At 34.8% G+C, this 12,746-nt stretch overlaps 1 protein-coding gene across 1 annotated transcript; it reads right to left on the bottom strand.

Annotated features, from left to right (window-relative positions):
- Nucleotides 1–2,408: 2,408 nt before the first annotated feature.
- On the bottom strand, nt 2,409–8,163 carry LOC136798704 (uncharacterized). Its single transcript, XM_067055357.1, has 5 exons — nt 7,138–8,163; nt 5,677–6,680; nt 4,531–4,730; nt 3,797–3,985; nt 2,409–3,470 (listed from the first exon to the last, which is right to left on the bottom strand). Exons 1-5 carry the CDS (start codon nt 8,141–8,143, stop codon nt 3,188–3,190), a joined length of 2,682 nt encoding a protein of 893 aa, XP_066911458.1. The 5' UTR covers nt 8,144–8,163; the 3' UTR covers nt 2,409–3,187.
- Nucleotides 8,164–12,746: the final 4,583 nt, after the last annotated feature.

A 12,746-nucleotide genomic window follows, 5' to 3' on the forward strand; every position in this document is an offset into this window, starting at 1 on the left:
CAGTTTGACGGCAAAAAACTCAAAATACCATAGAATAGATATGAATGTCAAAAAGTGATAATTTTTTAACCCTCTTGAGTTAAAATACTTTGTATTCCAAAATTTTTACTTTCAGGTTCAATTCATATACACCGGCCCAGCTGGCACACAACGTTGTTTCAACGTTTATCTAACGTTCACAACGTCCATATAACGTTAGATAAACGTTAAAATAACGTTGTGTGCCAGCTGGGGGGTGACCCAGAAAGATTTTTCTTGTGATGCAATGGGTTCTAGATTATTTTTTTTCTCCATACTAGTAGTAAAGTGTAACTTAAATTTGCAACATAAAGATTTGGTTCAGTATTTTTTGAGAAAATCTATTTTGAAGTCAAAACGCACAATAAAAAGACACCCCCGTTTTACAGGCCCGTTTGGACCCCCTACCCTCTGGAAATACAGTCCTAATAAACCGTCCCTGGTATAAAAAATCATAGTCCCCATTCGTCCCCACTGGAAAAAGGCCAGTCCCTATTGAAAAACCTGAAAATCTTTATATCGCCACTATAAGCTATGAACTACTTAAATGTCTCATCCCCACTAATATTTCGAACAAAGAACAATAGAATTTCCTATACTCAGTGAAAACTTTTTGAGAACACTGTTGGATTTTGTGTCTCTTTATTTATCCCCCTGACAAAAATATTCCCACCGTCAAATCAGTATTACCATACAACTCAAATAAACCCCTATATTTTTTTCTGGATCACCCGGAATGTATCTATTTTTTCTTAGATGTCCAGAATATCTTAATTTTTCAATTTTTTTGTTCCACCACTTTTTTTGAGGGAACAAAACAGTCAACAAAAAAGTATGTTTTAAAATCCTGCGTTATTTAACCATGCTTCGATTTTTATTGGTCAGTGAGGAAATTAGTAGTCTGCACGCATCCCCTAAAATAGTTTTTAATATAAAATTGTAAAATATATGGGTGTTCTGCAAAATTCTTTGACGTGATATCCGTGTCCGATTCGAATCCCCTATATCAAAAGTAATCAGAGGAGATGCAGGCAGCCTAGGAGATTAGTAAAAAAAGGTCAACATATTCAGAACTAATTTGAAATAACTGGCTCTGTTGCCTATAGAAATTATCACACTTCTTTGAAATATGGACGAAGGTTTTTTGAATTCCTAATATATACAGCTCTGTTGAGTTTCCCCTTCAGACGACACTAATGGAATCAAAAACGAGTCAGTCTTTACATGGAATTTCTATTGTTTTCAGCAAAAAAGTTCGAAACTTCAAAACCAAATTAATCTCGCCTTTTTTGTAAACTAATCGAAAATTTGAAGGTTTTTCCCAAAATCATAAAAGGCATCCTTGGGCCAAATACAAAAATCCTCTATTTCTTTTTCGGAATACCTAAATTTTAAGCACTTGTCGAAAAATAACAACAATTTCGATTTTGGTTAATAGTAAAATGTTACTAAAAAGTTTTCCACCTGAACTTTATTCGTTTGTACCCAGCAGACACGGAACGTTGTTTTGACGTCCAAATAACGCTATTTCAACTTCGGAACGTCATTTGGTCGTTGAAAAACGTTGAATGAAAATGAAACTCTTTATGATATATTCATTACGTGATCTTTTCCAGCAGACACGGAACAAACGTTACAATAAAGTATTGTGTCTGCTGCTGGGTATTTTATCATTAACATGGTCAATTTGTTTTCACCGGGGACTACATTTTATTTAATATTCATCATTGATTTAAAAACTTGCTTTCGAAAGGAATTTTTGTTTTACTTTTTCCACTGCTACAGTGACAGTGAGTGGATCGGACAATTTCAAAATTCAGTTATATGAAAAATTAAAAGCAGAGACATTAAACTCCATGTGAAAAACTGCTACGATAAAAAAATCAAAAATATAACAGTTACGTCCTGTGGGTTTTTTTATTTCATGCATCAATTAGTTCTAATTGATTTCGGATTCGGGATTGTTGGCGAAATTTTGTATTTGATGAAATACTACAGATGTTTATTTGGGCTATGTGACGTTTTTCTTTATTAGAACAGGTAAATTTTGGTTGAGGCTGGATGTTCCTATTTTTTCAAACGCTTTCAGCCTTCGATGTTCTTATATAAAATAACAAAAAAATGGATCGTCTCAAGATACCTCCGGAATTTTATTTCAACACCAAAAACAATGTTGTTTCAACAGTCCTCTCTTGCAGCAGAAATTATTTTCTTATTTCAGGCTAGGCACGTTCTTAAGTGGTTCTTTTTTGACAACATTTTTATAAACTATGTTCTTATAAAAAAACGTGTATGCTCGCACAAGTTAATGCAAATAACCGGGATCTCTTTCATAACCTGTTAAATCGGTAACATAAAGAAAGATTATAGGACAACGTAATTTCTTTCTAATTTGAAAAATAATGTTCTCTTTAAATAATTAATAATATAATTGTATGAAAAATAATTGCTCAAGTTACTCATATTAATCATCAAATTAGTAAAAAAGAAAGTTAGATAAATCATATGGGAAATGTTTGTCACCTTCCTAATTACAATAAAGAACTTGTTTCCTAATTACATATAAAGAAAATGGGTCTTGTATGGACGTCCATAGGACACGTTCTGTGTCCACTGGGGCTAACATTAAACGTGATAAAAAATTCGCGGTCTATACTTTGTGTAAAATACTCCCCTTTTTACCACCATTCACGAGCGCCCTTCTTGCCACCCTCACTAAAGAGTTGTCTAAAACTTTTTCGGCCTTCCGCCAAATTAAATACCCGTCAAAAGTAGTTCCCTTAATGAATAGTTTGAAGTTTTTCATACTTCATAAGCAGCAGTTTTTGTCGCAAGCTTCAAAATTGGTTTATCCAGAAGTCTATTTTGACATTTTTTGTCCCATACGGTACTAAAATATGTGACAGATAGAAAATATAATTTTATTTATAAAAACCAGTAAAAAAAAAAAAAAAATCATAAACTTAGTCAATCAAATTTCATCAGAAGTTTCTTCTTCATTGTCACTTGGATCGTATTCTAATTTTGGGTGGCTTGGATGGAAAGGGCAACTCCGGTTTTTCTTAGTATGCCCTGGTTCATTACAAGCTGAACATATCACATTCCGTTTTGGCTCAAGAACGCATGATGCAAAATGAAGCTGTTTTGTACGCATCAATTTGATAATGTTTTAAAAACGGCTTTTATCCAGATTTGTTTCATTTAATTCATAATACTTAATCCGCTTATTTAAATGTTCTCCACTGTTAGTAGAAAACATACCATAGCCCCAGCCGAGAAGGTTGTAGTAAGTCTGCATTAAAGATCCGATATGTTGCCTCAGGTAGTGCATATACGGAAGTTTCGAAACAAAAGCGCTGCCAGCATTCAATAAAAACTTTTGAAAATATTCCTCTGCTCTTTTCTCAAAAGTGGCGATTCTTTCTTCGTTTCCATTTAATGATCGGATATCACTGGAAATAAGGAATAGCATAATATAGAATATAAGTAGCAAAATAAAACACTCTTGTATCACAGACTTGACGGGAGCCTATTGGAAAAGTAGGTCCAAAAAACGTTCCCGTTAGAAAATATTCGCCATTTTGAAAAAAAGAAATATTTCTATCTCCGCTACCCAAATTTAATGTGAGTGGTACTTTGGTGTAACGCAATATAATTCAAATTCCGATGCAAGAAGAGATACAGGGATGTAACAGTATAAACATTAAAGTAAAAGACAAAATATTTAGAAAGTCAAATTGTCCGATTGCTATTCCTATATTTATGTAAAAATACTTACACTGCTAAGTCGGCAAACCTTTTGTAAAGTCTAAGGACTTGTAGCAGCTTCCGACTACGGGGAGAATTCCAATCATCGCCTTTGTCCTCAACAAATTCATTTAAAAAGGTATCAATATTACTTTCAAGAAGTTTACAGTCGTTACCAATCATTTTTAACTTTTCAGAACCGTCGTAGTGCTTCTTTTTGCTAAAAATTAAAAAATATAAAAACGTAATTACTACAATGATATACCTTTTTGGGGAAAAAAATGTAGGACAAAAGTGACGAAATATTTTATTGGAGGTGACGAAAATTTTTTCAGGTAAACAATTTTGTTCGACGGAAAATAAGTACGACATCTTTATGTCCGATAAAGTAGATTCTTCGTGCCGCCGTGAAATTTTTACTCACATCACAAGATTATGGGTTTACCGACGATAATAGACTCGATGAAATATGAATTCTCGAAATCCAATTTACTGTTTTGTGAACTTTTTAGGAAACTTTAAGTAATAACGTAAATAGAAATACTAAACAAGATCCTTTGTTCCCCAGAATTCTCAGACACAGTAAATGTTATCATGAATACGTGCAATGTACTTGTATCAATAATAAGGGCCGCTTCGGGGAGGGGGGTTTCAAAAAGAGAATATCGTACACCCTTGTTGAAAAATCCAACGGGTAGCCATCAAATGTTTTGATATCCTCAACAGCAGTATAAAACAATTCTTCCTGAAATAGCCTAATAATACCTTTTAAAGTAACTTTCTATTTGGAAAGCTATATAGGTACATCCTATCTTCCGTAGCGCAACAGGTATCAGAGATTCTTGATTTCGTTTGCTAATGATATCGTGCATGAATTTCCAAAGATATCTATGGTGGGCCAAAATAAGATGGAGACCACATGGTGGGATTAGTTCTATCACGACTCCTTCAAACAAAACCGGTGCCTAAAATAAAGATAATAAATCTTAATTTAGAATAAAATTTTTATTCCTACTGGAGTGAAAAGGTTTACCGGAGCACAGAGACAGGGGTGTTTTACTCACATTTGTCGAACACGAAACCTGGGAAAGTTCGAGTGGAGCATAATTTTCAAGACTAAGATCCCTGCCCAGGTGAATTACTTTCGCTATTAGGGAGGTTAAGTATCCGATATAAATCACGACCACGAACAGGCTTTTTCTCTACAGGAAGGTACGGGTAGCAAGGTAGCAAGGTAGATATGACATCTCCTTTGTTCTAGAACGAAAGTTTTCACGATTTTTCGTTCTAGAGCCGTCTAGCCTTGGTTCTTTTACATATTTTCGGGATATTTACTACAGAAATTTGAAAATCTGAGACTTGATTTCTTGATTTGGTAGAAAATATATTAGAGAAAAATAGCTTAGCTTTATTAAGAATTTATTACATTAGAGTCTCCATAACTCGAACTTCTATAATGCGAAAGATTTTTCGTTCCCCTTGAGAGTTTGAGTTGTGGAGGCTCCACTGTAATACACCCCTGTCTCAGTGCCCCGGTGGCATGATTTCAGTACATGATTTTTTTCAGTACATGGTTTCAGTACATGATTTTTTCCTACGTCACTGCAGTAATCAAATTTTTATTGCACTCATTTGTGAATTGAGATATAAATTGAATAAAGACAGCGAAAATAAAAAACAGTTCTTGAATTCCCAAGCCATTTAGGATGATTACAAATGAGTGCAATAAAAATTTGATTACTGCAGTGACGTAGGAAAAAATCATGTACTGAAACCATGTACTGAAAAAATCATGAACTGAAATCATGCCACCGGGGCACTGAGACAGGGGTGTTGTAATTGATTTTGAAGTTCTATTTGGGTTAAGTTTCAGTCTCTGAAACTTAATAATAAAAAAAACCAATGTCTTACCCATTGACCGTAATTATTTGCAATTAAATTTTTGTATGCAGCACTGTCTTTATTTGGACCATCCCCAAGTTTACTTCGTGCAGCTGATCCCATCACATTCATTTCATTCATGGTTCTACTTTCTCCAATTTTTGCTTTACATGATGACCATTGATTGATGTTGAGCTTGCAATGGAAACAGCCATATGCTTGAGTGCAGGAACATTTTCCCAGAACTTCTTTTACAAACGCCAAATCTGCAACCAAAAAGACGACAACATTAAACTCTTCAGGGACTTCTCCGTTTAATGTTAATCGAACGCCATTTTTCACCAGTTCTGAAAGTTCTTGGTAGTGATGCTTACAATGCATCTCCAATGTCTCGCGGCTTTCTGAACCACGCCATAAGGTAGTTATGAATTGGCCGTAGGGACCACTCACTAAGTCTTGAATATTCATGATTGAAAACGATGTCTGTTCAGTTGGATAACGGCCTGCTCCACGAAAATTATCGCCAGTGTCTCTGAGGATGATTGTTCTCCTCTCATTTTTAAAATTCTGATATAGATGTGTATTTTTCGATTTCAGAAAGTCTCCAAGCTTTTTATTTCGATCAGCCTCGATGAAAGATAGTTTATGTTGATATTCGTTACAACCAAAAACTCTCTCTAAAGTATCTTTAACAGTACAACCGTAGCCCATACATTGACACTCAGATTCATTACTACCATGCAACGGAAAAATATTACCAACTTCAAGATTTTTGCAATATTCTCTCAAATCATCGTACGATGGTAAAGTAACATTACAAGATTTCAATGTTGCTCTAAGTTCTTTAAATGCTCTTTGTGACATATCATATTTCCCCATCATTATTCGAGCAGTTTCTTTGCTCTCTAGTGTCACGGGTTTTTTCACAACTTTCAATGTTTTTATAAACTTTTTCAAATTATTTTCCGATAAGCTTTGGATTGCTGACTCCACAATGGTATCGAAGTAATGATCGCAAACATACGAAACGTAACCTGAATACGTAAGGAAATGAAATGACTGTCAGAAAAAACCTTATTACACCCCTGTCTCAGTGGGAATTTTTTTTTCAGTGGGGATAAATAACGAGCAATAAAATCCAACGGGCTTATCAAAAACAGATTTTTTTATTGATTGGGATACAAAATTATATTGTTATTTTTCCAAATTATATGGGGGTGAGACATTTAAGTCGACCCGAACTTGCCTCTGGTCTCTGTCTTTCGTAGGCTTTGTAGAACCTTGGCAGAATTATGTAAAGGTCAAAGGCATATTTTAACAATTTTCAAGTAATTTCTATCTGTACTAGAAAATTGAAAATTGGCTGAATAACAAAAAATAGATAATTGTTTAGACCTCAAACTCAAAAACAGAACGAACAATAATCGGCTAGATTTTACTGAATATCATTTATGGCATCTTAGAATACGTTCAAAAACACTAAAAACATACTTGAAATGTCTCCAAATGAAGCATATTCAACAAGTTTATGAATCTTTTCATTTCTCGCCTTAACAGCTTTGTTGCATAGTGTACTAGTTGGTCCGGCATTGCGTATTCGAATGTTGGTCATATCTCTCAAAGCACCGTCTTCTTTAATCCTTCGGATTTTGTCTTGCCTTTCAGGTAAGTCTGCAGCGTTACTTGTATCACAATATATTTTGTTGGGCTTACAACTGATAACTTCAATTACATCAGACCTTGTAAGACCAAAAAATTCAAATCCAGACCATCGGTGTGAAGCTGTTATATTTAGGTGTTCAAATGTTTTTTTTAAAATACCGGAAATTTCAGTTCCAACGAAAGATAAGCGTGGTTCGGCTACAGTATATATTCTGAAAATAGGTCCTTCACAACTACTTTCAATTTTCAGGTGAAGATCCAAATGTCTATTTGCATTCAATTTTACTTGACGAATAGCCTCGTATCCAGGCTGTAGACGACATTTCTTACTTGAAATTTTCACCTCGTATTTAGGGCTGTAAACAGGTGTCCCATAACTTAAAACAGCTTTGAAAGAAAACTGACGTGAATGACTGATTGAAATGTCAGTGGCATCAACGTCTAAATTCTCTGTTATATCAAATTCACTTTCATTGTTCATCACATTTTCATACTCCTTTGTATTCAGCCCGAAGAATCTTTGACCAACTAATTTCCCGGATATTTGCAAATTTGATCTCGTTACAAATTTTCTGTATACAGTTGTTGGGTTGTAGCCTACAACCTTTTCAAAACCATTATGTTCTCCTGTAAAAGTGCATTCGAATAACGGTCTTCCTAAATTGCTTGAAAATATTTTGCAGGTGACATCTATTTCTCGTTCGTTGATGATATAAAACCGTTTACAACTGTATCCATCCCTGTAATATATTCCAGAACTTGTTTTCCAATGATTTTCGTTTTCAAGATAAACTTTTCGTCCATAGGTAACTATTCCACGCCAAGAACTGTTCATTTTGTTAAATTATGTCGTTTTTCTATAGAAGGCATAAGAAAAAAGACAGTGGCGTAGCCAGGATTTTCAAGGGGTGTCGCAAATTTCAATTTTCAAATGGGCGGTTAGAGGGCGGTTTTTAATTTCATTAGGGCGGTGTTAAAATATGACGCCCAAACACTTCCAAACAACCGGGGGACGTTATGGGCTGCAGATCCCAGTACCTGTGAACCCCAAACACAGGCCACGTTGCACGTGGTTAACCGGCAACTCACCATTAGACGAGTTTACCATTTGTAAAATATTCAAAGAGTGAGTGTCTCTTTCGTAATAATAGCTTGTGGTTTCTAAAAGAATGATATTGCCTTTTGGGAAATTCCTTTTGTCCTAGGGAAATTCCCGGATAAACAAACTCTCCGTCTTACAGTTTTTGCGCTCCTTTTGTAAAATATAAAATGAAATTCTATTGTAAAGTGTGCCGATGGAGAGTGAAGGAAAAATTTGTTCATTTTTTTCAAAAAGTTATGTTATGTTAACTCTCCGTCTTACAGTTTTTGCGCTCCTTTTGTAAAATATAAAATGAAATTCTATTGTAAAGTGTGCCGATGGAGAGTGAAGGAAAAATTTGTTCATTTTTTTCAAAAAGTTATGTTATGTTCGTGTTATATAGAAAAGTCAACAAGAGAAAAATTCGTTTCTTGAGTGATAATTTTGTGATTTGACATAAAAGTATTTTGTATGATTTTTACAAAGCTCATCATAAAAATAACCTTCAACAAAATAAATAAAAATTACTTTAGACTAGCAGGCTAAAATACCGTATACAAAACAATGTAATCAATCCCCCCAAAAAAACATTTTCTTGAGTCTTGAAAATAAGCACCGACAATTTTATGTTCTTTGAAAACGAAAGATGTCATTGTCTGTAAAATCGAGCATAAAGTCTCAAATTCATAAAACAACAAGAAGCCACAACCAGTCTAAAACCAAGAACTGTCTATCATCTATCCATTACAGTATAATACAATATCATGTCATGCAATCCAATCAGAATACAGAACTACAGCATAGGATCTGTACAAGTACTCTCTCTTATATATTGCCACATACGATAGTCAATGTTCAATCACAAATCTTTACTTTATTATTTGCCATTCTGGAAACAAGCAACTTTTTCTGTCTTTACGACGAATAGCATTCTTTTTTCTTCATCAGTACAATTCTTCCCAAAAACAAGAGAAGCACTATCAGGTCGGGATCAGGTCTTGAAAACTTTTTCTGATACAGTATTCCAAATATATCTCTCGGCTCTCTCATGGTAATAGTCTCACATCATAATATAATCGAAGAAAGATCTTGTCCCCTTCTCTTCTACTCGTTTTCTGATAAAATAATTATAATTTACGGTCACCGACGAGACCTCTTTTGTTCTGCTAACAATTTAACACAGAGGATAACAATAGATATTAAAGTCGGTAGCCGTGTTATTGTTTTTGTGCAGACGATGAAGGCCAAAGTGAAGAAAAATTTCTTATTTTACGGTCCCGGAGCTGTCTTCATTTCTACCGAGCTCTACTAAGCTAAGGAATCGCAATACTGAATTTTGATTCGGTGCCGTAAATTTATCAAAATCTAAATATCTCCGCCAATTTAAAACATCGCCGCCAATTGAAAACCGCCCATTGAAGGCGACGTGATTTTCTAAAAAAGCCGCACGCCGCGCGTGTCCGTACGAGCGTTAGTCGCCGCGCGTCGTCCTCTTACCAGCGCTTTTTATTTCTTGTCTTTCAAAAACTTTTGTATGTCAAAAAAGGGTGTCGCTGAGTCTTCATGAGCGACACCCTAGTGACGCCACTGAAAAGATTTACAAAATAATACTTTTTTGTCATAATATGTCATACCCCTGTGTCACAGACCCGCTGGGACCTCAGCCCCACTGGAAAATTTGGCAAAAAAATCGTCCCCGGTGGGAAAATACCCTGGAATTCCAGTCCTACTGGAAAATTTACTTTGATTTCACCCCCATTCGAAACTCAATGTTTAAAAAATTGCACTCCAAAACCATCCCACTGGATTTTTTAACCTTAGAACAATAATAGCTTCTATCCCCACTGAGGAAAAAAGTTCCACCGGGGCTGTGAGACAGGGGTGTTATGTCTTAAAACGATAACTCATTCTACGTGCCAATTCTGAAGCAATGCTTTTATTTTGATTTTTTTTAACAAATTTAGTATTTGTTGGAAATATAATAATGACCACTTTGCTTTTAGTTGAAAATATGATTTGAAAATTTTTTATAAAATGAAGATGAAAAATGAAAAAATCAACTATTTCATCCTTTTGTGCAATTATTTGAACCTTGCTGATTCCAGATAAATAATTTTTAGCATCTATAACCTCGCAAAACCCTCTTTTTCGAATGAAATTTAAAATGACTTTAAAGAGTCCCCAACATTCAGAACGAGCGCTTTTTGAATGCTTTTGATTAAAGACTGAAACTTCTTTGTTTTTAATGTGTGTATGTTGAAAGCTCTCAAATTTATTTTGGAAAAAGAAAGTTATTCATGATTCGCCAAAGTTTGTGTTATGTACTTGATAATTAGAAAAACATTGCATTTACGTTACATAGTTCATTCGAAGGCTCTCAGGAAAATCAAGATGTGTGATGCCTACTATCTATTCTCTGTTCAAATGCGATAATTACCAGTCAAAAATATCAATAAACTACAAGTATCCTTTATATCTACGAAGGCAGGAAATTCTCTCTCAAAATATTAACCCCAGCTGTATCTACGAAAAAGTAAGAGTATTATCCGTCAGAAACTTCCTATTCACGGGAATTTTCTCATAAATAATATTTCCCCTGATGATCCTAAAAAGCAATCCGGGTCTTTTGCAAAAGTAGAACTTTAAAACCATTCGAAAAGCATTCGTCTGAATACTTTAAAGTCAATTTAAAGGGTTTGTAACGAACAGTTTGCAACCGCTTTATTTACAGTATGAAGTCGCTTCAAATTTCGTTCGAAAAGCGTCAAGCAAACACAAATACGCTTTTCCTAATAGAAGTATTAATTGGGGACACGGCGACATTTTTTGTGCGATGGCAACAAAAAAGATTGTAGTAATCGCATGAAAATCTTTAAAACAAAATATAATCTAGCAGAAAAGTTAGAGATATTTGATATTGTGACACAATTATGCGATTGCAACAAAATAAACTTTTTGCTGCAATCGCAAGAAAAAAGTTACCGTGTCCTCAAACCTTTACCGTGTAGAAAAAATATTAGAATACTCCAAAAACTTCTAAGCTGTAAAGAACCCAACATCAACGTTAAATGAACATCGTTCACCATATCAAGCACCTTATTATAAAAACCAAAAGCCAACAAAGGAGATTTGTATTTGTATACAAGAATAATTTTTTTTTGCTGAAATCAATCTGACTTCCTTTTTAATTGCTTTACCTTGGTAACCTAATTGATCAATCAACACAGAAACACAAAATCAGAGCGAATTCAAATCACGGAACACTTTTTTTCAAAATATAATGTCTCTCTTTTTTTTTGTCGACTTTCATTAGTAAAGTCCAAAATTTAAGCCTTATCTAGATTAAATTATTATAAACGAATACAGATAAAGAAAGAAAAAGGTTGATTTCTTGTATCAGCGAAATCTTTTTCTGAAAAAACTGCAAATTGATTGTGATTTTCGAGATGAAAGAAAGCGTCCCCCGAACGTATACACTCATCCCCCGAACGTATACACGGCATAAAATTCTAATTTGAAGATTGAGTTTTATTCCAATTAATTTAAATTTAGGTTCATATTGAAGCCAAATCTATTTGTAAGACATAAAACGTTAAACTAAACCAATTCATTATGTTTTGTGTTCAAAATGTTGAAAAGAAACATTGCAATTGGAAAATTAGCAAAAAAGAGCGTAATTAAACTTCCAGTAATTAAGCTAATCTTGTGAAGAGCGAAATCGCCGTGTCGGTGTATAATTGTAAAATTTGGTATACATGCTGCTAATAGGATTATATTAAAAGTCAAAAACTTTCAGAGTGTTAAAAAAAAATTTCAGTGAGCTATTAGCAAAATACTGCCAGCCTGGTGGAAAACACCCCCCCTGATAAAAATAGGGTTAAAATCCACGGAACCAGCCGAAGAAACTAAAATAACAATGAGAAAAGAAATACTTTCTACTAGACAAAGTTACCACACCTTTAACACGTTTCTGCCACAACGTTGTAGAAAGCATACTAGAAGGGAAGGAACTGGGATTGGATCGCCACTATCCAACCCTGTGGCTCTCACACACATTTTACAGTTCAAAGAAGAAGATGGAAAGAGTGAGAAAAGTATGAGAATTTAAAAAAGTTGGACTAGAACCCGGTTCGAAGCCCCGACCACCCGTGACCGCTCGCAAAAGCTGGCGAACGACTTATCTGATATTCCGATGGCGTATTGGCGGCCGCCCACGCTAAAGCTCTAAAGGAGCGGACCAATATACCATCGGAGACCTATAGTAGTCATCGTTTGATGTACCGCATCACAGTCGTGTCTAGCCGTCCTTACACTTTTTGCTTGACTATCGGCTGCACCCGACTGAATTTAGCATGAA

The sequence above is a fragment of the Clytia hemisphaerica genome, unplaced genomic scaffold (genome assembly GCF_902728285.1).
Source record: "Clytia hemisphaerica strain Z4C2 unplaced genomic scaffold, Clytia hemisphaerica genome assembly, whole genome shotgun sequence".
Classification (NCBI taxonomy): domain Eukaryota; kingdom Metazoa; phylum Cnidaria; class Hydrozoa; order Leptothecata; family Clytiidae; genus Clytia; species Clytia hemisphaerica.